Raw genomic sequence first — 26,467 nt, 5'->3', positions numbered from 1 at the left:
CTTGCCTGGTGTTGCAGTGGTTAAAAATCCGCCCGCCAATACAGGGGACACGGGTTCGAGCCCTGATCCAGGAAGCTCCCACATGCTGTGGAGCAACTAAGCCCATGTGCCATAACTACTGAGGCTGCGCTCTAGAGCCTGTGAGCCACAACTACTGAAGCCTGCATGCTTAGAGCCCGTGCTCCGCAACAAGAGAAGCCATCGCAATGAGAAGTCTGTGCACTGCAATGAAGAGTAGCCCCCGCTCGCCGCAACTAGAGAAAGCCTGCATGCAGCAACAAAGGCCCAACACAGCCAAAAATAAATAAATAAAAATAAATTTAAAAGAAAGAAATAAAAGGAATACAAATTGGAAGTAAAACTGTCAAATATTTGCAGATGACATGGTACTATACAAAGAAAATCCTAAAGATGTTACCAGAAAACTACTAGAGCTCATCAATAAATTCGGTAAAGTTGCAGGATACAAAATTAATACACAAAAATCTCTTGTATTCCTACATACTAATAACAAAAGGTCAGAAAGAGAAATTAAGGAAATAATCCCATTTACCATTGCATCAAAAAGAATAAAATACTGAGGAATAAACCTACCTAAGGAGACAAAAGACTTCTACTCTGAAAACTATAAAATGCTGATGAAAGAAATTGGAGATGACACCAACAGATGCAAGGATATATACCATGTTCTTGTATTGGAAGACCCAATATTGTCAAAATGACTATACTATCTAAGGCAATCTACAGATCCAATGCAATCCCTATCAAATTACCAATGGCATTTTTCACACAACTAGAATAAAAAATTCTAAAATTTATATGGAAACACAAAGACCCCAAATAGCCAAAGCAATTCTCAGAAAGAAAAACAGAGTTGGAGAAATCAGACTCCCTGACTTCAGACTATACTACAAAGCTACAGCAATCAAAACATCATGATACAGATGATGCAAAAGCAGAAATATAGATCAATGGAACAGGATAGAAAGCCCAGAAATAAACTCACATACCCATTGTCAATTAATCTATGACAAAGGGGGCAAGAATACATAATGGAGAAAAAACAGTCTCTTCAATAAGTGGTGCTGGGAAAACTGGACAGCTACCTGTAAAAGAATGGAATTAGAATACTCTCTAACACCACACACAAAAATAAACTCCAAATGGATCAAAAAGCTAAATGTAAGGCCGGTTACTGTAAAACTCTTAGAGGAAAACATAGGCAGAACACTTTTTGACGTAAATCACAGCAATATCTTTTGTGACCCACCTCCTACAGTAATGAATATAAAAATAAACAAATGGGACCTAATTAAACTTAAATGCTTCTGCACAGCAAAGGAAACCATAAACAAAATGAAAAGATGGCCCACAGAATGGGAGTAAATACTTGCAAATTAAGCAAGCGACAAGGGATTAGTTTCCAAAATATACAAACAGCTCATGCAGATCTGTGTCAAGAAAACAAACAACCCAATCAAAAAAAAAAATGGACAGAAGATCTAAATAGACATTTCTCCAAAGAAAACATACAGATGGCCAAAAAGCATGTGAAAAGATGCTCAACATCACTAATTATCAGAGAAATGCAAATCAAAACTACAGCGAGGTATCACCTCACACCAGTCAGAATGGCCATCATCAAAAAGTCTATAGACAGAGGCTTCCCTGGTGGCGCAGTGGTTGAGAATCCGCCTGCCAGTGCAGGGAACACAGGTTCGATCCCTGGTCGGGGAAGATCCCACATGCCACAGAGCAACAAAGCCTGTGCGCCACAACTACTGAGCCTGTGCTCTAGAGCCCGTGAGACACAACTACTGAGCCCGCGTGCTGCAACTACTGAAGCCCACGTGCCTAGAGCCCGTGCTCTGCAGCAAGAGAAGCCACCGCAATGAGAAGCCCGCGCACTGCAATGAAGAGTAGCCCCCGCTTGCCGCAACTAGAGAAAGCCCGCGTGCAGCAACAAGGACCCAAAACAGCCAAAATAAATAAATAAAATAAATAATTAAAAAAAGAAGTCTATAGACAATAAATGCTGGAGAGGGTGTGGAGAAAAGGAAATCCTCCTACACTGTTGGTGGGACTGTCAATTGGTACAACCACTACGGAGAACAGTATGGAGGTTCCTTAAAAAACTAAAAACAGAGCTACCATATGATCCAGCAATCCCACTCCTGGGCATATATCCAGAGAAAACCAGAATCTGAAAGGATGCATGCACCCCAGTGTTCACTGCAGCACTATTTACAATAGCCAAGACATGGAAGCAACCTAAATGTCCTTGGACAGAGGAATGGATAAAGAAGATGTAGTACATATATACAATGTAATATTAGTCAACCATAACAAAGAATGAAATAATGCCATTCACAGCAACATGGATGGACCTAGAGATTCTCGGACTAAGTGAAGTAACTCAGACAGAGAAAGACAAATACCAAATGATATCACTTGTGTGGAATCTAATTTAAAAAAAAGAAACACACAAATGAACTTATTTACAAAACAGAAACAGACTTACAGATATCGAAAAGAAACATATGGTTACTGAAGGGGAAACATGGTGGGGAGGGATAAATCATAAGCCTGGGTTGAACACACACACTACTATATATGATAGATAACCAACAAGGGCCTACTGTATAGCACAGGGAACTCTACTCAATATTTTGTGGTAACCTATATGACAAAGGAATCTAAAAAAGAATGAATGTATGTGCGTGTATAACTGAATCACTTTGCTGTACACCTGAAACTAACACAAGATTAGTAAATCAACTATACTCCAAAAAAAAAAAAAAAGATTCATGGGAAATTACAGTCTATGCTCCAAATTGATTCCCAATTAAAAATTTATTATTTCCTCATAAATTTTGTTACTAACTTTTAAAACTTCAGTTTCTCTAATATGAAACAACAGAATAGCAACCCCTTTTTGAAAATAAAATTATGCATTACAATTGGAATTAAGACATCTGTATAGGGACTTCCCTGGTGATGCAGTGGTTAAGAATGTGCCTGCCAATGCAGGAGACACGGGTTCGATCCCTGGTCCCGGAAGATCCCACATGCCGTGGAGCAACTTAAGCCCATGCACCACAACTACTGAGCCTGCACTCTAGAGCCCGTGAGCCACAATTACTGAGCCCATGTGCCACAACTACTGAAGCCTGTGTGCCCTAAAGCCCGCACACCGCAACTACTGAGCTCACGCGCCGCAACTACTGAAGCCCGCATGCTCTAGGGCCCGCGTGCTGCAACTACTGAAGCCCACGTGCCTAGAGCCTGTGCTCTGCAACAAGAAAAGCCACGACAACGAGAAGCCCGCACACCACAACGAAAAGTAGCCCTGCTTGCAGCAACCGGAGAAATTCCACACGCAGCAATGAATACCCAACGCAGCTAAAAATAAAATAAAATAATAAATTTAAAAACATTAATTAAAAAAAAATCTGTATAATATAAATTGATAATGATCATCTCTTCAAAGACATTTTACATCATATAAATTTTCTTGATGTAGCCAATCATTCAACAGCATTTAATAAACTCCTATAAGCCTTTGGCCCTCAAGAACTTATGTTCTGTTATAGTATGTCCCAGACTTTGCTAAGCATCCAAATCTCTAAACTCACCTAGGAGATTTAAAAATATATAAGACAAACTGTCAGCTTCATATCATTCCTTTTATTATCTGACTTCATTAATTTAGTATATAGTCTCATTTAATTAAGAGAGGCAGTAAGGTGTAATGGTTAGGACTAAAGCCAGAATCCCTGGGTTCAGATCCTAGGTTTGACATTTGTAGCTTACATTGTGATCTTAAATAAGTTACTTGGCCTCTCTGTGCCTCAATTTCCTCATCTGAATAGATAAGGCTGCTGTGGGGATTAATGCAAAAAGCACTTAGAACTGTTTCTCGCACACAGAAAATGCAATACAAAAGTAGTAGTTATTATTATTTAATAAAACTCTGAAGATACCAGATGCAGACAGTATATCTAAGAAAAGTCTCTACTTAAGTTCATCTTCAATCACCTATTTAGCTTTTTCCCCCACAATGGAAGACAAGGAGCATACCATACATAACAAGTACTGTTTCAGAATAACAAACTGCTCAGATTGCTCTATTTTAGATCTTTGGGGATTTGGGGGGCATTTCTTACCTAAAAGTCATACTAGAAATACAGATGATTTAAGATACAAAGTATCCTAAAATACTGTTTTTTTCTTTAATTCCTTGGGGAATATATCTTCTATAAGTGTTCCATTTATTGCATGGCATTTCTAGTTAGCATAGATCCCAAATTTAGAAAAACTAGTTTAAAATTTTACAAGCAAGGAACTTTGTACTTACTGAGTAACTAACTACACATGTGAAATTGGTTTTAGTGTACCTAGTCATTATCTTCAGGTATAACATGAATTATTAGATTCATGTTAATAAAAAATTATCTGAATATACACATATCAACTATAGTAAGAACATACTGTTTTAGAAATTTTTATTTGTAATAGAATTTACAGCATTCTGATAACACAAAATTATGCAAACTCGTCAGTCTAAATTGATATATATGAGCTTTTCTTCACTAGAATAGGAAAAGACATTTTTATCTCTTACTGATGACATTTAATCACACAAACACACACATTCTTTTCTTTTTCTTTTTTTTAAACACTAAACACAAGCAAGCCACCTATCCAAACCACAACCACTGGAATCTTGGTATGACTTATGCATCAATTAGGCTTTTAGTAGTTTTGTTTTGTTACGTACTTGCAAGACTCTTGAGGTAATTCCAAACCATGTATCTTCATAACAAAACACTAAATGAGATCTGAGTTTAACAAAAGTGATATATGTATGTAATCTATATTAGTAAAACTAAATTGGTTATGATTATTAAAAGCAATAGGGTTTAAATACCTGGACAATATGGATAGAAGGCAGCAGGTCTTTTAGCCTTTGCCCTCCTTTTCAGCAAACCTCCTTGGCCACCTGATCAGCATTAAAGAAACTGTTGTAGAAATATTTCTCCCTTCCGTTCTTATCATATTCTGAAGAAACTGTCCACTTTGTTCCTTTAGCATATTAAGTTCCTCCTCTCTGATTTTTCTTTAGTGTTCACCTTTTCCACCAATGTTCTTTACTCACATCAATAAAAACTGCACACCTCAGGGGCTTCCCTGGTGGCGCAGTGGTTGAGAATCTGCCTGCCAATGCAGCGGACACAGGTTCGAGCCCTGGTCTGGGAGGATCCCACGTGCCACGGAGCAACTAGGCCCGTGAGCCACAACTACTGAGCCTGCGCATCTGGAGCCTGTGCTCCGCAACAAGAGAGGCCACGATAATGAGAGGCCCGCACACCGCGATGAAGAGTGGTCCCCACTTGCCACAACTAGAGAAAGCCCTCGCACAGAAACGAAGACCCAACACAGCCATAAATAAATAAATAAATTTAAAAAACAAAACAAACAAAAAAAAAACTGCACACCTCAAAATTATATGACAAAATACTGAACAAAATGCTTCTGTAACTCTGTTTTCACACATTTCTTCTACAATATAAGTGGTTTAAGAAAAGGAAATATGAATTTCCTAACAATCAAGTACAACACCATTATGATAAGGTAATTGCAATACTTGAAAAAAATGAATTTGTTTACAATGCTAACTCTAGACCACCAGTCCACACCTTTTAAAGGTGTCCTCTGCCCTGATCTACGACAATAACTTATCAATTTACATTCTGCTGGTCACAAAAAAATTTTATTTTGAATCGCTATTATGAAGAAAAAGTTTTCTTTCAACTTTCGAACACCAGGAACTCTAAATTATTCACTGAGGGAATATTCTGGATCTTCATTTTATTCACCAATCTTTATTACTTGTAGTTACATTTTCAAGTATGATTCAAAGGAAGTGTCAGCTTTTTTAACTGGAATACTAAAACAAACTTATTTACAAAGTATCTGATTTTGAGGGCTTAGGGGTAATTGAGAAAGCAGAGTCCTCCTGTCTCCTAACTCACAGGATTTTTGTGTGAATTCTGGAGACAGGGCACATGATTCTATACAGTATTTTCTAAAAGTTTCCTGGGGGACTTCCCTGGTGGTTCAGTGGTTAAGAATCCGCCTGCCAATGCAGGGGACACGGGCTTGATCTCTGGTCCGGGAAGATTCCACATGCCACAGGGCAACTAAGCCCATGTGCCGCAACTACTGAAGCCCGCACACTCTGGGGCCTGCGTGCTACAACTACTGAAGCCCATGCCTAGAGCCAGTGCTCCGCAACAAGAGAAGCCACCACAATGAGAAGCCCTCACACCACAACAAAGTGCAGCAATGAAGATCCAGCACAGCCTAATTAATTAATTAATTAATTGATTTTAAAAAGACATCAAATTGTATATTAAAAAAAAAAGCTTCCTGGGGATTCAGATGGGCACACCAATCTACCCGACACACAAACAGGAACCAATGCCCTTATCAGGGGCAATAAAATAGCATCATAGCTCAATTAAGTTGCGTCTTGACCTTGTACTTGCTCCATCTCTATGTCAATTAACTAATACTAAGGATATCATGAAATGGAATATGTATGGCTTTATATCCTTCCTTAAAGCTTAAAAATTTTTTTTCACTTTATAAAGCCATGAATGAGGCATTTAATAAGAGATCTGGTAAGCTAGAAAGTGTTACAAGAAACTATTTTATCAAATTATAATAAAGTCATTTTGTATTAGAAAGGCAGAATGACTACCAGAAATAATTTTAGACTAGAAGTGAGACCTAAACAGCTCTTCTCTGTAAGAGGGAAGCTGAATAAATGGCAACAAACTGAGGATATCATTGACTGTGCATTTAGAAATGAATTCCCTTATGCAGCTGATAAAATTATCTTTATTTGGCTTTTTTTTCTATCTTGTTCCCAAAGGAAAGCAAACTGCAAATGAACTTCCAATGCACTTTGCTTCTTTTCTGACACTTTCTAAAATCCAATGAATATCTACATTGTATCTCTTCAAACCTTGAGGTGAGCACCTTTGATCTCTTCTACCCTGATATGTCAATGTGGTATTAAGCATACAACCAGTATGTGGAAAACATCCTGGGATTAATACCAATTTTTTATTTCCCCAAGGAGGGCCTAAACTTTGAGAGCAAAACTGTTTCTTACGTCTATCATATTTTAGGCTGTAGACTTCCAATAGACAAATTTGCTTGAAGGTGGTTTCTTTCTTAAAATGCACAAATCATATCTTATTTGAGTATTCCATTCAAGCAGTTGCAAAAATGTTAATCTTGAATGGTAAAGTCTATTTAAAAACTTGATTTTATTGCTAGTTTAACAATTTTGTCTAAGCAATCTTGGAACCAAGTGCTAAGCTTCTTAAAGCACTGGCATTTCTGTTGCCACCTAACAACTTCATGACAGCCCCTGTAGATCACACAACTGCCACATTATATTTTGCCAGACAAAATAAATTATAACTGAGGTAATTAGCAATAGAAATAACTTTTACAGTAAAGGCCCTTTATAAAGCAGAGGGTTTGGGGTTTCCCCCCGCCCCAATACAGACAAAGTTTCAGGTTAAAGGAGATCTTCCTCCACCCTTGCTACCTGCATGAAGCTGGGGAAAAAAAGAACACAAAATTTTAAAAGTGAACTCACCAACTTCTCTTCACTTTGAAGGACCTGGAATTTATACAAAGACTGAAAAACCAATAATATCAAGGGTAACTGTCATTTATTTCATTTTTGAGGAACTAGATGAAAAGGTCAATGAAGATTAGTGTATATTTTCAGTTTGCAGAGGAAGGAAATAGTATTCCAGAAAGAAACTGGCTTGATTTATGATGACAGGCTTCCACATAACCATGATCTGTAGCTGCTTATGAAAAACATTTTTGTGCTCACTAATGCTATTCTCTGCTGCTCTTCAGATTACCATCCTCCTATTTTACATTTTAAAGAAATTTTCCTTCTCAAAGGAAAAAGGAGGGAGGGGGCTTATTTGAATGGTAAACTATTCTATTTTTCAAAAAGAAATATAACGATATATTTCTTGTAAAAATGTTAACCATGACTGACACACATCACCCCAAGAAAAATCTTAACCTGTTATTAAATGATACAAAGCATAAAGCCCCCTTCTAATTTCTATATTTGAGAAAAGAAACATGAGAATTGCAAAACGTTTTCTTTAAAAAGCTTAGTTACATAATATGGAAAAATCTCGGTCAGAGTGTTGAATAAAAGAAGTCAGACACAAAAGTGTTCACATTGTTATGATTCTATTTATACGATGTTTAAAATTTAAGATTTTTTGCACAGTTGTTTACAGAGTCTGCCATCGGCCTAGAAGACATTGGTTGCAAGGTTCCCCAAAAAGCCTTTCTAGTGACTTCTGTTAAAATTGATTTATAAGGTTTAAATGCGCCCAACACCCTGCGGGAAAAGCTCGATTATTGTACTCAGCTCCATTTCTAGCTGTTTCATTACCCAAGATAATAAATTAGTTACTGCACTGTAAAAAAAAAAAAAAAAAAAAAAAAAATTTAAGATTGTTTAAAAACTTATTTATGTGATAACTCATAATGATTACTCTTGGTAACCAAGAATTGATTAGGAGGAAGCAGGAGAGAAGCCTTCCCGGGTGTTAGAAATGATCTAGGCAGTGGTTATATGAATGTGCACATTTATAAAATTTATCAGGCAGTACAATTAATAATGCTCTTTACTATATATACCTCATTTTAAAAAATTCCTGTAAGTATTAAATTAAAACAATAAATACAGTAAAATTACATTTGTCAGCAAAGATGGGGCTAGAGAGCATGACCTGTAGCTACTTTCCCCTCTAAACGTATGACTCTTTAAATTTATAAAATGGCCTATTTGTCACATCTAGAGCCAAAAGAATTTCAAATTGAAACACAGTATACTGACAATAGTTGTAGGGGAGGGGTGGTTTACTACAAGTGCTTCATACACTTGTTAAACAACCCACATTATTCATTATAAGAATGTTAGATATTAAATTAATTTCATGTTTTATAGCTTGTTTCCAGGGAACATATGGGGTAACTTTACCTGGTTCAAATACATTTAACTTGAAGGACCTGTTAATTCTGGCCTTATGTAGGCAGGGCAAGATGTAGCATGTCAAAGACAACTAATACACCCTGCTAATCAAGAAAATTACTATTATAAATAATTAGGAATGTAATATTAAGAGACTAGTTAGGATTTGGTCTTTAAAACCTGCATAGACTATACAAAGATTTACTCAAAAGCTTTTAATCCACAAAAACTTTCCATATTTCTTATAAAGGCTTAAAACAAAACAAAACAACCAGTAAGTCTATTTGAAGTTCAGTGCTTTGTCTCCTTTTTCATGCATTGAGTTACTTACTCTCCTTTGGTTCCACCAGATTGGAAGTTTTACATTTTCTCTCTTTTTGTTTTGTGATTACTATTACAAACTTTAAGGATATTTGACTATGCAAATTCTAAAGTCAAGAAACCTACCATTCTCATGAATAGAATCCAACCCTTAAGCTGTTTTACTCCTGTCATCTATCCCAATCTAAGTCTTATTATTTTATTTATAATTTTAAATTTGACATCATTATTATCGATATTTTATACAGCCAATGCTTATTTAGATTTACCATCAAGTTGACTAATTCTTTTGCTTTCATTCCTTTTTGAAGGTTTCTTCTTCCTTCTGAGTTAAATTTCCTTCTTCCAGAAATACATCTTTTAGTAATTTCCTCAATAAGGGTTTGTTGACGGTAAATACACTGAAAATGTATTTTTCGTCCCAAACTGATGTTTTTCTTGAACCACAGTTTAGGAGGACAGTAAATTCTAACTGAACATTTTAGTAGCCACTAGCCACATATGACGTTTAAGAAAGAACTTGAAATGTGGCTAAGATAAGTGAGGAACTGAATTTTAAACTTATTGTATTTTATTTAATTTATTTTTTATTGAAGTATAGTTGATGTACAATGTTATGTTAGTTTCTGGGGTACCACATACCATATATATATGGTTTATTACAAGATAGTTCCCTGTGCTATACAGTAGGACCTTGTTTATCCATCCTATATATAATAGTTGGCAACTGCTAGTCCCAAACTCCCCATCCAACCCTCCCATTTGGCAACTATAAGTCTGTTCTCTATGTCTGTGAGTCTGTTCTGTTTTGTAGATAGGTTTGTGTCATATTTTAGATTCCACATATAAGTCATATCATATGGTATTTGTCTTTCTCTTTCTGACTTACTTCACTTAGTATGATAATCTCTAGGTCCAGCCATGTAGCTGCAAATGGCATCATTTCATTCTTTTTCATAGCTGAGTAATATTCCATTGTTTATATGTACCACATCGTCTTTATCCATTACTCTGTCCAAGGACATTTAGGTTGCTTCCATGTCTTGGCTATTGTAAATAATGCTGCAACGAACATTGGAGTGCATGTATATTTTTGAATTAGAGTTTTCTCCAGACATATGCTTAGGAGTAGGATTGCTGGATCATATGACAACTCTCTTTTTAGTTTTTTAAGGAACCTCCATACTGTTTTCCATAGTGACTGTACCAATTTACATTCCCACCAACAGTGTAGAGGGTTCCCTGCTCTCCACACCCTTTCCAGCATTTGTTATTTATAGACTTTTTGACAATGGTCATTCTGAATGCTGTGAGGTAGTACCTCATTCTAGTTTTGATTTGCATTTCTCTAATAATTAGCAATGTTGAGCATCTTTTCATGTGTCTATTGGCTATCTGTATGTCTTCTTTGGAGAAATGTCTATTTAGGTCTTCTGCCCATTTTTTGATTGGGTTGTCTGTTTTTTTGATATTGAGCTGTATAAGCTGTTTGTATATTTTGGAAATTAAGCCCTTGTTGGTCACATCATTTGCAAATATTTTCTCTCACTCTGTAGGTTGTCTTTTCATTTTGTTTATGGTTTCCTTTGCTGTGCAAAAGCTTATAATTATTTGATTAGGCCCCCTTTGTTTATTTGTGCTTTTATTTCTTTATTTCTTTTTTTTTTATTACATACTAAAGAAGCAAAACCGTATGTTCATTTCAGTAGATGCAGAAAAAAAACTTGATTCCTTAAAAGTGTAAAAGTTCTAGAAGAAAGCATAGGAGACAATCATTGTAACCCTGAGCTACAAAGATTTCTTAGATATGATATTGAATGCATGATTCATAAAAGAAAAAATGATAAAGTAGTCTTCATCAGAGTTTAAAACATCTACTGCTCTTAACACATTATTAGGAGAATGAAAGGAGAAGTCACAGGTTGGGAGAAAAATATTTGCAAATCATGTAAATATGGTGAATTATAATGATTGATTTCTGAATGTTAAACCAATCTTGTATTCCTGAGGTCTACTTGATCATGATGTATTATAATTTTTATATACTGTTGGACTCGATTTGTTAAAATTTTGTTAAGAATTTTTGCATCTATGTGCATAAAGTATATTGGTTTATTGTTTTATCTTCTCTAGTGTCTTTGTTTGGTTTGAATATTACAGAAATTTTAGCTTCACAGAAAAAGTTGGGAAGTATTTCCTCCTCTTCAATTTTCTTCAAATGTTTGGTATAGTATTGCTATTATTTCTTCCTTAAAATTTCAGAATTCCCTAGTGAAGCAATATGGGCCTGAAGTTTTCTTTGTGGCACATTAAAAAATATATATTCAATCATCTTAGTAGATATAGGGCAATTTAGGTAGTCCACTTTTTCTTGAATGAGCTTTGGTAGATTGTGTCTTTTAAAGTGTCCATGTAAATGGTTGAATTTTTTCAAGAACTTTGTTCACAATTTTCCCTTATTACTCTTAATATGTGTAGAATCTGAAGCAATGTCACTTTTGTCACCTGATACTGGTTTTTTAAACATCTTGTTGCTATGCTCACAGGAGAGCAATCAATTTTAAAACTTTATTGTCCTGTATATATATAAAGTGATTCTATAGCTCTAAAAAGGTACTCCTCATGACTTTAAAATAGTTATATTATTTCTGCTCTGCTAACATTAATTCTTATAAGTCATTTAAGTTGGGCCTTGTTTCCTTATCTCTAAAAATGATTAGTTAGGTGAAATGGATTAAGATCTTTCCAGCTCAAGGAGTTTGATTCCATAAATAAAAACATATACGTGTGTGAGGTTCTGAGGTTATATATTTCTTATGTATTTTTTCCTTTCAGTAGCAAGGGAATTTCCCTGAAAGTATTTAGTCAATGAAAGCAATTCTACAAAACAAAAAAAGAACTTACTCTTTCACTTAATTTTGCTGATAAAATAATAGATCATTCATTCTCTAGTAAGATTGTTTTTTTAAACAGATACCTACAAATTCTAAGTTTTAAACACTTTTTAAGGAGGGAAGAGCAGAAGTTTATTTGATATTTACCCAGCTATCTGCAGTAATTTGTTGTTTTCACTCATGCATATAATAAGCAAGTGTTTATAATAAAATACAGATTCTATATGCCCTGCTCTCTGCAACCTTATACAAATCTGTTTTCCAAAAACATTAAGAAATGCAACGTCTTCTCAATTTTCCAAGGACACTTGCTAGTAACTCTTTGAATGTTTTTATTTTGACAATGAATCTTGATTGTTTTTTAGCACTTCTACTTATCAAAATGTTTATTTTTATAAAAAAATAAAAATTTTTTTAACTGTTTAATTTACTAATTTCATTATTGTTTTATTTATTAAACAGGGAATCAGAAATGAGTATACATAAAGGGATTTTTATGGGATTTATATCCTTACCTAAGTAAGGAAGATTGGGTCTTTTCCTCTGATTAGTTATGAAGGGGCAATTTTAGCAACAACCAATCAACCATTCTAATACCTTAAAATCCCACAGAGTGAAAAGATGTGTTTTCTGCCAAGAGCAACAGTTTCATAACTTAAAAAAAGAAATCACTGCTTTGGGCAACTAATATAATTGTAAGCTAAATTTCCAAGGCAGCAATAATTTCATTTCTAAAGATTATCCAGAATGCACGTGAGAATAGCATTGTTTTTTTATTATCCAGGACCACTGAGTCCCTGCATGAGTTCATCCACGATGTAAAAGCTAAAATCTTAAGTGTGTATACATTTTTGGACATCAGCTATGCTTTCCCAATCAGTTAATAAGAGGGACTGAGAAACATATAGTTAGAAGTCATGATACGAGAGGACCCTTAATGAAATTCCTCCAGAACTTTTATTTCAATGGCCAAGTTTAATTTCCTAATTAAAGAATAGCCATCTCCTTAGTGAGGCAAAAAAGTAAAATCCAGCTATCTACTATTTAAAAGAGATATCTAAATTACAATACAGATGATTTGAAAATTAAGGAAGGATAAAAAATATACTAGGTAAATGGCAAGGAAGCAGAGGTGGCAATATTAAGAGCAGAGGGACAGAATTTAAGGCAATGAGTAGTAAAAAGGGGGGGAAGGGCTTACTTTATAGTAATAGAAGATCCAGTCCATTTAAATTAGTCATTAGCCATTATATGTATCATAAAATAGCACAAACACATGACAGTAGTAAGAAGACAAAGACATCATTATAGTAAAAAATTTAAACTATCCCTAAGAATCTGACAGAGCAAGTATACAAAGTAATAAGGATATAGAAAAAAATTTAAAAGCACAAACATTAACAAGCTTAAGTTATACCTTAGAAATAGAAAAAAAAAAAAACCACATTATTTTCAAATTCCCACAGAACATTACAAAACTAAACCATGTGCAAGGCCACGACAAAAATCTCAAAAATTCTAAAAAGTAATCACACCAATTGTGTTTTAATATCCACAAGACAGTAACACTAAGGAACTTATAACAAAAGGAGAACCACGTATCATCATCACCATCATCTAAATGTTTGGAATCATATATTTTTTTAAACTTTTACTTTTCTTCTTCTCTGAAGAGAAATTCATTTGAGAATGATGTCTTTCAACAAGGTCATGCTGAGGTATCATTATTCTATGAATATTAACCACAACAATTTTGTCTTTAAAAAGGACTTAAATTACTAGGAGGCTCAAAAAGATGAAAAAATAGATAATTTTCTTGATCTGTGCTCAATAATCCCCTAGTAGAAATGCTTACTTCCAGCCTTCTATTTATAGGAATGTCAATTTGCACTGAAAAAGACACAGGAACAACATACAAGTTCAAGAAGATAAGGGGAAAAAAAAAATCCATAAGAACTAAAAGATTTTTTTAACAGACACAGAAAGACAAAGAAAATCACTGTATTTTACCTGCTGTTTTCCCCATAACACTTCTAGTGTTATTCATAAGGGTATGTACTAGAGAACCAAGACCAACACCTTTCATCCACAAAATAAGCAAACAAAATAGTTATTTTATTTCAGTTTGTTAAAATAGTCAGGAGAAGAACTTGTGGCAGAAAGACATTGTGCTATCAAATAAAAGGAATGAAAAACCATAGATTTTAGGTAAACTAAATAAAATAAGCCTGAGTTTCCTCCAAATAAATAGAAATTTCCAATTGGTAATCACGATAGTGGTAATCTCGACTGCCAAAGAAGCCAAATTCAATTTCTCTATATTACTGATGTTAGGCTGTGAACTGGACTGAAGGCCTATGGTAACCAGCTCCCACTGGACAGTGTTTAAGATAGAGCTGCCTCACAATTAATTCTATGAACACATCCAGTAAATCTCTTTATTGTAATGTGCCACTATGTTATGCAATAATTCCATCTCAATGACAAGGACTTAACATTCAGACATTCGATCTCTGTTAACATTACAAAATTTGAAAGAAGAAAAACACTTAGGTACTCACAGTGTGCGAAACGCTTTATATTCTATGAGTCATGGCCAGGGCAGTGATCTCACTATTAGCATAATGAAAAAAGGTATTATCTCTCCCTCCTCTGAACATCCCTAGCACTTACTGTTTCTCTCACACACCTGGCACACTGTTTTGAAGTAGTAAACTTTTCATATGCACCTGACTGATCTGAGTGTATCCCTTAAGGGCAAGCAACTGTGACACCTTCTACTTACTGGCATCTTCCACACAACACCTCACAAGAAGGAGATGCTTTTTAAATATTGACTGTTGTTAATTAACTGAGTAATAATGCCACCAACATATCCTTCCTTCAACAACACCTCTGCAGCATGGCTACCTGCTCTGTACTCCAGAGTGCCTATACTTTCTGAAAATTCTCTGAAAAATTAAAATGAAGCAAACAAAACAACAAGGTCTACTTAAAATAACTAGATTTTAGGTAAGTGGAATTAGATAAAATGAGTAAGTTTTCTTTAAATTAATCCTAACTCTAATCAAAGATCTTCAAATATCTAGGTTCCTGCCTCTGGATTAGAAAACAGCAGCAACACCAAAACACTACCATCTATCCCCACTCTTCCCTTGTGCTCTAGACTTTCCTTAATCAGTGGTCACTTCTACACCTTCTAAAAGGTTCCCATGGCTCCTGGTCTTCAGCAATTCTATTGTATAATGGTTCTCAAACTTTAACATGCATCAGGATATCCTTAAAGACTTGCTAACACACAAATTGCTGCTCCACCCCTAGGGTTTCTTATTCAGTGGGTCTAGGGTGGGCCTAAGTGTCTGCATTTCTAACAAGGTTTTAGGTGATACTGGCGCTACTCATCCAGGGACCCCCTTTGAGAACTCTTACTACCCTCAAATCCTCCCCTATTTCTGTCATGCTTATTGTGCTTGATTAATTAATTCAAATCAATTTTAAAGTTTAATTCTTCCTTAAGATGAAGCGTGGTTTCTTTACTATGCTAAATAGGTGTTGGACATGTGGTGTGAATAGCAAACACCATCTTCATGTGGAGCTTTTCAGCATGATAGCAAATGTTTTTAGACAACCAAAGGGTGACTGATTCTCTAACTTTTCTAGCTCCAAAATGTTACACAACCATTTGGACCAGGTAACCACCTCTGCAGGGAAGCATCAAACTAGTTATTCAGTTTGCATGATCCCAGGGATGTGCATACAATTCTCTCTGCCAGGAATGTTTTTCCCTCCCTCTTACCAGATTAACTTCTCTTCTTCTTTCAGGTCTTAGCTCAGGGGAGACTTATACAGGGAAGACTTCTTTTCCGTCCTCTTCACCAGATCAAATCCTCCTACTACGGGTTCTCACAGAGTCAACTGATTCCCCTCCCTGGTAGCCCTTGTCATGATTGCATTTTTTACATTTGTTTACATAAATATTTTATTAATAGCTATCTTCCATGCTGGACTGTAAGCTCCAGAAAGACAGGGAACGTTTTTGCTTTTGATCATCATGATATTTTCAGTGCCTAGCACAATATCAGACACACAGAAGATGTTCCAATGAAGGCAGACAAGATCAGAGCTTTTTCAGCCCTAAGAGAGATAAGAGAAAGCATTCCTTCCTATAGTCTGCCACCCTAGCTGCTTTTCAGCTACCCCCACACCCCCGCACACACGCAAAAGGCCTTACCTTTTCTGAATAATTCTTGGAGACTTTCAGCACTTTGATTTAATACAGCCCATATCTCTTCCTCCTGCAGTGGTCCACCCCGAACCTCCAGGGCCTCAGCTAGTGTCACATGCATATTACCTAGGAAACAAGGGTAACAGATGGTCTACACATCAGCCACTTTACTGCACTTGCAGTAGTGAAAGTTCTGCATCAGTAATGAGACTATGAGGTCCCTGTCCACCTAAGTTCTCAATATGGCCTTCAATGTAAATATAATATAGTCCTACAGCTTAAAGTCATAGAGGGTAAAGGAGTTAAAGAACTCTCAAAACGACCACTTGCCCTAGCCCAATAGGGTCAACTTCAGAGACAGAATTGGAGAACAGCCATAGTGGTGGTGACTACTTCATGGGAGAAGACAGAGACCTCAGGGTACCAGAGACACCAAAGTGCAGGTAATTAAATCAAAGCAGCCAGACGGAAGTACCAGGTTTCATTCTATTCATCCTAGGTAAAAAGAATAGAGAGGAGACCCTATAGCCATGGTGGAAGAAGTTGGGAGTAAGATGGAACACATTTTTTCCATTCACTAATTCATTTCTACATTTCTAATATATACACTATAACTATAAATTTTGCACTGAATGAAATTAACTATTTCTAGATCCAGCTTTGCCGTCAACTTACCATTTGCCCCTGGGAAAGTCATTTTACCTCTAAACTTCAATTTCCCATCTGTGACATGGGAATAATAATAATAGTAACAATAATGCCATCTTGAGGTGGCTATGACAAAGAAGTTATGCATGTAAACATGCTTTGTAATCTAAGACGTTATTGAAGTTGAATTAATAAAAAATCAGAAAGGTGCCTCTGTGGTGACATTTCTGTAGGGTCAGCTTTTTTTTTTTTTTCTTAAAGCATTCAATTAAGTAGGTGATATATTGATAAAATTTAAGATTTTCTATGGGGCTCAATAATCCTATTTACATTTTGGAAGAGGGAAATGCAGCTAGTCAAAATCCTCCTATATAAATTTTCCTCAATTGACCCTCCTTGAAAAGAAAATTGCTCTTTGTAGTGATTACTAAGATTTTTACACAAACCAAACTAATTTAAGAATAATGTGTATCTATTGCTAGGCAGAAGCAGTGGGTTTGGAAAAGAAACCAAAAGGGGAACAAAATGTAAAATACTTATTTTCTGTAATTATATCCTTCATTAAATTTTAAAATTAACTTATAAAAACATCTCTTTCAGATAAAAGTCGACTTTGTTTAGTCAGCTAACAATATTTAATTAAAAGAAAAGCTAATATTTTCTTTTAATTTACATTTATGGTACTTTAACCCAGATGGAAAAAATGGTACTTTAACCCAGATGGAAAAAAAAAGCAACTACAGCTCTACAAATGAGGCCAGCCTTGTCCTGTTACTTTCCTTTTCAAATGTTTACTATAGAATTTTATTCTTAGAGTCTGCCTTGAGGGGTGTCTACTTAAATGCAGAATGTGGTAGTTAAAAGGGAAGATGTAAGATATTGCTTTGAAAAAGCCGAAGGGGTTTTTATTTAGCTTGTACAAGAGATTATTATTCAGACTGCTCCCCCCACCCCAACTCTCTAAGTTTCTCATGTACTTTATTATATGATAGCACTGTAATAGCCCAGTTATTAAATTTAAAAAAATAGAAGCTTCATTCCTTTCTGAAAGATATCTGACTAATCTTCTACACAAAATAGTATGTTAAATTGGAAGTTTTAACAGAAGATACTATTAGCAATCAGATACCAAAGTGACTTGTGAGAAAGACTACTCTGTAGCAAATTTCCGAAGTAATATGAATGAGATGAGAACCCGTTAGACAGCTCTAAAGCCTACACACAGGGTATAAAGAGTAGGGAGAAAACTGCATACGGAGAATTTCTTTGAAGAGAGTTGTACTGATTTTCATGCCTCCTCCAAAGCAGGAGGGGTGTGGGAAGGTGCCTTAGAGTGCTTGGTATATGTTCCCTGGAATTTAGGGAGGACACCACAGACTCATGTCTGATACTTTAGGGATCTAAAGTCTTTGACTATCACTCTGAGGCAGCAGCCAAAGGGAGGAGAGGGCAAACAGAGAGTTGGAGTGAGGAAGCATGCTGTATTGGGAGCTAGCTACTCTTCCATTGGCTGGGGCGGGGGGGGGGGGGGGGGGGGGGCAGAGGGTAAGGTGGGCAAGGAGCAGGGCCACACAGCCTCGAGTTAATGAAATCCTACCCAGAAGGTGAAAATGTCCCCAAATTTAGATTGTGGTGATGGTAGCAGAACTCTAAAGCAGCGGTCCCCAACCTTTTTGGCACCAGGGACCAGTTTTGTGGAAGACAATCTTTCCACGGACCGGGGACAGGGGGTGGGGGGGTGGTTCGGGACGATTCAAGTGCATTACATTTATTGTGCACTTTATCTCTATTATTATACTGTAATATATAATGAAATCATTATACAACTCACCATAATGCAGAATCAGTGGGAGCCCTGAGCTTGTTTTCCTGCAACTAGATGGTCCCATCTGGGGTCTGATGGGAGACAGTGACACTTGAAGTGTGTTGCTTATGTCCAGTCTACTCTGTAAGATGCAGCTTGATTGTCACTTGCCACTCACTGATAGGGTTTTGATACGAGTCTGCAAGCGACTGATTTATTATGGTCTCTGTGCAGTCAAACCCTCTGCTAATGATAATCTGTATTTGCAGCTGCTCCCCAGCGCTCGCATCACCTCCACCTGAGCTCCACCTCAGATCATAGGGCATTAGATTCTCATAAGGAGTGTGCAACCTAGATCCTCACACGCGCAGTTCACAGTAGGGTTTGTGCTCCTATGAGAATCTAACGCTGCCGCTGATCTGACAGGAGGTGGATCTCAGGCGGTAATGCGAGCAATGGGGAGCGGCTGTAAATACAGATGAAGCTTCACTCGCTGGCGCAGCTGCTCACCTCCTGCTGTGCGGCCCGGTTCCTAACAGGCCACGGACTGCTACCGTGGCCAGGGGTTGGGGACCCCTGCTCTAAAGTATATTTTTAAAGGGTAAACTTTATGGTATGTCAAGTATATCTCAATAAAGCTGTTAAAAAAATTCTCCCCAGAGTACCACCTGAGGTTCCCACAGTACTAACCAGAAGAAGAAGGAAGTGAGGGGAGGTGGAGGGGGAAGAAGAGGAAGTATGAGGGGAGGGAGAAGAGGAGGAGGAGGAAGAATAATTAGGTGTTGGCTAGTGGGAGGAAAATTTTTTTGAAGTATCACAGGAAGTATAGTTCCAGTGAAGGACTCAGAAGAACCCATAAAAGTACACACAAAAGAAAGGATCAGCCTTAAGCATATAACAAGCTCAAAGACAGTGAAGCCATGTTATAACAAGAGTCAGGTAAAAAAACTGTTTGCTTCTCTACCTTTCTTCCTGCCACCAGTTTAAATCCTGAAGCAGTCAAATACAGCAACTTGCAAATGGAAGAGATAAGCAATAAAAAGAGAAGCCAACAATACTGCCTCCTACTTACTGTTAATCCTAGCTGGGGAAGGGAAGCGTTTTAGTTTTGAATGAAGACTGAAATGGTGCTTAATATATTGACTAGGCACTTTTATTTATGGAATTGACATTGTATTTGCAACGTGACTGTAGTTATTACTATCAAAGAATAAGGAGAGAGTTAGGGACTTGAGTTTTCTTATAGAGGCAAGAGAATAACTTCCCCACATGAAGGAGAAAGAAGGAAAAAGAAAAAGAAAAAGAGGAAGGAGGGAGGGAGGGAAGGGGGGAGGGAAAGAAGGAGGGCAGAAAGAAAGAAAAGTGATGGGCACAGTAAGATGCTTATGATTATCTATTATAAAGCAAATGTTACATTCACACACACAAAGTGTTAAATCTTAAGATACTGGTTTTCACTTATTTTTTAAAGAGATTGGTTTTTAAAATAAATTTTTCCTATAAGTAAGAAAAGGAAAAAGTAAAAGTAACTTCAACACAACAGAATTTTTTCAGCACTTGATTGTTCTGTCTACAAAGATTACTAATTACACCTCTATTGCTTGATTCAGTCAGGTCTGATTTATGTTATTAATCCTCTTTTAATTTTTATTTAAAATATTTTTTGCCTACTTAGTGTAGGATCTCTATGCATCTCTGGTTGGAACTTGTTAGACCACCAAAACATAGACGGAACATCTGTTTTTAAAAGCAATATCATCTAGCTAACAGAAGAGATTAGACATTTTATATGTATAACTTTGCTAGAAAAGAGGTTTAAGATTTTAAAAAACTGCCTCAACCCCCTAACCACCCAATCTCAAGACAATGTAATGTTAAAGCAGCTTTCTAAAATTCAAACAAGTAACAACATACCTATACCTTATAAATTGTCTACCATCACCAAGTTTGGTGATTGCCTATCATCACCATCTCTCTCTCTGTTATTTTTATTCACCTTTACTATAGCTCTCCAGATCAGTAGATCTGAAAGGAAAGAGAAGAGAAGGGAACAAAAGAAATGCAGAAGTGGAAGAGAGATGCAACAAAAAGGAAGTGAAGAAAAAAATAAAAAAGCTTGAATTCAACCATTAGATGAGGGAACAGTTATGAAAATTCTAAAGAGTTTATTACTTCAGTTGTTTCCTTTAGACACAGTACTAGATAACTTGGAGTGTAGATATATGACTGGCATTATTTTACTGTCAATAAGGTCCTGCTTTACAATAAACATAACCATATTATTCACTTTTATTTCCTTGAAAGTGGTAGAATACATGATAACTACGCTTTTGGAAAGATTTTCAAATAAGAATAATTATATTACATAACCAGAATCATTATTATGTCTTTGGTTAACATAGGTATTATTGTCAAGACCTTAAAACTGTGCCCACAGAGTCAGATAAAACCACAAAAGGATTCTAACAGATGTCATTTTAATCCTGAAGGATTTGTGGCACTCGCAAATAGGAAGCACATAAAAGTGATTCCAAAAAGAATGAAACAGTAAACAGTTTAACTGAATCCAAACTAGTGATACCACGACCCACCTGGGGGTAGACTAATGAATTAGGAATGTTAAAATAGATTCTAAAGAAACAGGACTATAAGAGTACCCTGTTTCAGGAACAAAGCAACTATAAAATAGAGCTCTAGGTGTGCCACGAGTCTGGGGCAGAGACACACTCATCATCCTGGCTAAAGACATCTCTGGTCATTAAGAAATCATAATGACTTGAGAAATCAATCCCCAAAGTTACAAGCATCTTTAACCCAGGATGATTTACAATGAATTTTATAAAAGTTTAAGAGAAGCAAACCCATATATTAGTATTTTTTTAAGTTAAAGAATCTGTACGTATTTGGTATTTTAGCTGTTTATAAAGTTTAAGAGACGGGCTTCCCTGGTGGCGCAGTGGTTAAGAATCCGCCTGCCGATGCAGGGGACACGGGGTTCGAGCCCTGGTCCGGGAAGATCCCACATGCCGCGGAGCCACTAAGCCCGTGCACCACAACTACTGAGCCTGAGCTCTAGAGCCCGCATGCCACAACTACTGAGCCCACCTGCCACAACTACTGAAGCCTGTGCACCTAGAGCCCGTGCTCCGCAACAAGAGAAGCCACCACAATGAGAAGCTTGTGCACCGCAGCGAAGAGTAGCCCCTGCTCGCCACGACTAGAGAAAGCCTGCACGCAGCGACAAAGATCCAACGCAGCCAAAAATAAATAAATAAAATAATTTTAAAAAAACAGTTTAAGAGAAATAGGTCAGTTAGAATAACAGATTTGCCTTGTGATTCCAATTTAAATAATGTAATTGAGAAAATGAGTTCAGGCTTGTATGAAATACCACTGGAACATATAAGAGAACTTAAGTCTTAGCATACTTATAAGTTTTCGTTCATTAGAGACTTATTTAAGTACTCAGGAAGATTTTTTTTTGGCCATACCGCGTGGCATGTGGGATCTTAGTTCCCCTGACCAGGGATTGAACCTGTGGCCCCTGCAGTGGAAGCACAGAGAAGTCAACTTTTAATTATATGAATGCAGTTTAAAACAGTTAAAGGATTTTAATTAATAAAGTTTGAACAATGGTATTATACACTCAATCAAAAGGTCCCTTAAAAGTGACTATCAATCTTTTCTACAAGTAAAATAAAATAATTGACCTTAGAAACTTAAGAACTAGGTTTTAGAATTTGTAATTTAATAAGAATATTCATTTAAAAATAATTTTCAGTAAGCTTTTCTATATACAGGAATACCTTGGATGCCATTTTTTTTTAAGTTAGGAGAAAATCATTGTGATCCTGAATGAGACCAATTTTTCTTAGATACAACATCAAATATGTGAACCATAAAATAAAAAAAAGGTTAAGACTTCATCAAAATTAAAACTTCTGCTCTTTGAAAATAACTGCCCAAAGAATAAAAAGAAAAACCACAAATTAAAGGAAAATATTTACAGATCACATAACTGATAAAGGATTTATATCCAGAATATATAAAGAACTGTCAAAACTCAGTAATAGGAAAACAAACAATGCAAATTTTTTTTATCAAATGGGCAAAAGATTTGAATAGGTATTTCATTAAAGAAAACACATGGGGCTTCCCTGGTGGCGCAGTGGTTGAGAATCTGCCTGCCAATGCAGGGGACACGAGTTCGAGCCCTGGTCTGGGAAGATGCCACATGCCGCGGAGCAACTAGGCCCGTGAGCCACAACTACTGAGCCTGCGCGTCTGGAGCCTGTGGTCCGCAACGAGAGGCCGCGATAGTGAGAGGCCTGCGCACCGCGATGAAGAGTGGCCCCCGCTTGCCGCAACAAGAGAAAGCCCTCGCACAGAAACGAAGACCCAACACAGCCAAAAATAAATATAAAAATAAATTTAAAAAAAACACAAAACACATGGATAGCAAATGAGCACGTGAAAAGATGCTCAACTTCAACAGTCGTTCGGAAAATGAAAATTAAAATGAGATACTGCCACATAGCTATCACAATTACTAAAATGTAAACGACTCACCATACTAAGTGTAGTCAAGGATGTGGAGGAACTAAACATTCCAAACATACATTACTAATGGGAATGTAAAATGGTACCCTTTGGGAAACTGACAGTTTCATAAAAAGTTAAATATAAGCCTACCAGATGATCTGGCCATTCCACTTTTAAGTATTTACCCAAAATAAATTAAAGCTTATATCTACACAAAGACTCATACAGGGAACAGTTCTCAGAGCTTTCTGAGATGCTCCTCCCAGGTTATAATCCTCAAATTCGGCTCAAATAAAATTTTCCATTTCTTAAAAAAAAAAAAGACATATACAAATGTTCATATCAGCTTTATCTGTAACGTCCGAAAAATGGAAACAAGCAAATGTCTATCAACAAGTGAATGGATAAACTGATTTTAGTATATTCTCACAATGGAATATTAGTCAGCAATAAAAGGAATGAACTATTATTGATACGTGCAACAACTTGAATCTCAAAATAATTATACTGAGTAAAGGAAGCTAGACCAAAAAAAAAAAAAAAAAAGAGAGAGAGAGAGAGAGAGTATATACTTTATGATTACATTTGTACAAAATTATAAAAAATGCCAACTACAGTTACAAAAAATAGCTGTTGCTTGAGGATGGCACTGACCTATGGAGAGGCAGATGGGAGTTGATTACAAGGGGGCATGAGAAAACATTTGGGGATAATGGATATGTTCGTTATCTTGATTGTGATGATGGTTTGCAGGTGCATACATATGTCAAAACTCATCCAGTTGTACACAATATGTACAGCTTATTATATGTCAATTATTCCTCAATAAAGCTGTTAAAAAGAGAAAACAAACAAGCTAACTAAACTTGATCAAAGCCAGGACAGCATTCCTTTTCTTTGTCCTGTGAAGCCCCAACATGAGGTAACATATGCTTTAAAAAGAAAAAAAGTTTTCTAAAAGTTAATTTCTCCCATTAAAATAAAAATCTGTAAGACTAAAGAAATCAAAATCCACGGCAAAGGTCTGAGATCTTCCCTCCTTAAACAGCCAAAGCATATCTAAGATGCCATGTAACTTATGTTACTAAAGTTAGAATGTGTAGCTTGATAACGCAATCATTTTTTAAAAACCATTATTCAAGATAGCCATGTCTTGTTTTTCTCTTAACTTCTAATTTCCTAAAGCATTTAACACTGAAATGATAACTACAATAATTACAGGACATTTTAAATAATGTGGAATTATTTCTACCTTTTATCTGTTGATCCAAAAATGGTCAACATCAAGACAGATGTATACAAAGTAGAAATAAAAGCACTATTAGAGCTCTTGAAGACTAAAAGCTAATCTCTCTAATTAAAAAAAAACAACAACTAATATTTCTTTTCCATTAGGAGGGTAGGTACAGAAAAGTAGTAGAGAAAAAATATTATTGCCTAGTATAGTTAGAAAAGCCTAAGAAAGAATTGGGATTTTAAGGAAAAAAAGAGATAAAAGTCAGTGAAATTTTAATTGAACGTTGCCTCAAGGTAGAAAATAGCATGTGACCAAACATCTTTATTGAAGTTGGAGCAATGATTAATATTTGTCAACTTTTCCGTTATACTTTTCCCAGTGAGAGAAGAGAAACTAAAACAGACACAAGTCTAAATTGCCTTTCTGGGCCTCTGGCTCAGGTCAACTACTTATCTAAACAGAAATCATATATGCCTATTCCCTGCTTTTCAAAGGACAGCTTCAAAAAACCAGAAGAAAAATTCTGGAATCCTTTAATCTCTCCCTGTATCATTTAAACTTAGGAGAAAAGTAAATGGAGGGGAAAATCCCTAATTTCACATGTGTTATATTTTTCCTCACCAATTTTGAGGTACTAACAGAAAACAATGGAATGGTATTGACAGAACTTTGGTTTCGAGTATTTTCTTTCTACATCACTCCTCCTCCCTACCCGCTGACTTTTGTTAAGATCATCGCTTTAGAATACTTATGGTTGGTCTTCGTCAAGAAATCTAGATTAAAATGTCTGAGTAAGTAGCCACTAAAGGAAACAAATATGTACAAAGCACAAAAGTCCAAGAAAAAAATCTTATTTGTCCTCTATATTGTAATAAACAAATTAATGTGGTAGGCAGAATTCTGAGATTACCCTTAACATCCCTTTCATGTGGTGAACTGACTATACAGAGGGATACATGACAAGGACCTGAGGGTGGCCTCTAGGTGCTGATGGTGTACCCCAGCCAACTACCAGCAAGGAAATGGTCTTACAACCACGAGGCACGTTCTACCAGCAACCAGTGAACTTGGCATAGGACGCTGAGCCTCAGATGATATCATATTCCCAGTTGACACCCTGATTTAAGTCTGGTGATATCCTGAAAAGGGGAACCAGATCATCTGTACCCAGAATCCTGACAAACAAGAAGTACAAGATAATAAATGTGTGTTGCTTTAAGGTGCTAAATTTGTGGTAACTGAAAGAGGGTAACAAGAACTAAAAATGTAGGAGCAGCTTTGGAATTGGATAGTGAGCAGAAGCTGAAAGAATTCTGAGAAAGCCTAACTTGCCTTGAACAGATTTTTAATAGATATCTGGACTTTGAATACTGTTGGTGAGGGCTCAGAAGGAAACAAGGAACATGTTATTGGAAACTGGAGGAAGGGGAATCCTTGTTAAATAGTGGAAGAAAACTTGGTGACACTGTATCCTGCAGTTATATGGAAAGCAGAACTTACAAGTGGCAAAACTGGGCATATGGGAAGGAGATTTCCAGGTGAGGTGTTAAATGTGTTGTCTGGTTTACTCTTGCTTCTCATAGTAAAATGCAAGAAGAGAGAGATAAATTGAGGAAAGTCCTATTAAAGAGGAAGGAACCAGGACTAGATGATTCTGAAAATGCCCAGCCTCTCCAGATAGCAAAAGATGCTAAAAGTCAGAAAT

The 26,467-nt window shown here is 36.3% G+C and overlaps 1 protein-coding gene across 8 annotated transcripts in view; it reads right to left on the bottom strand.

Moving 5' to 3' along the window:
* Window positions 1-26,467, bottom strand: part of PTPN13 (protein tyrosine phosphatase non-receptor type 13) — a 224,735-nt gene that overhangs the window by 152,432 nt on the left and 45,836 nt on the right. For 7 of the 8 annotated variants that reach the window (XM_082463220.1, XM_082463219.1, XM_082463217.1 and 4 more), the window contains exon 2: window positions 16,538-16,657. The exons of the other annotated variant lie outside the window; for it this stretch is intronic. In XM_082463220.1, coding sequence (XP_082319346.1) covers window positions 16,538-16,652 — 115 coding nt within the window. In that variant the 5' untranslated portion in view covers window positions 16,653-16,657. The remainder of the gene's footprint in view (window positions 1-16,537; window positions 16,658-26,467) is intronic. 8 annotated transcript variants of the gene reach the window in all.

This window comes from Balaenoptera physalus, assembly GCF_965194825.1.
Source record: "Balaenoptera physalus genome assembly, chromosome: 5".
In the NCBI taxonomy this organism is placed as follows: Eukaryota; Metazoa; Chordata; class Mammalia; order Artiodactyla; family Balaenopteridae; genus Balaenoptera; species Balaenoptera physalus.
Note: the sequence above shows the minus strand (reverse complement) of the source record. Positions and strands in the feature narration are given on the sequence as shown.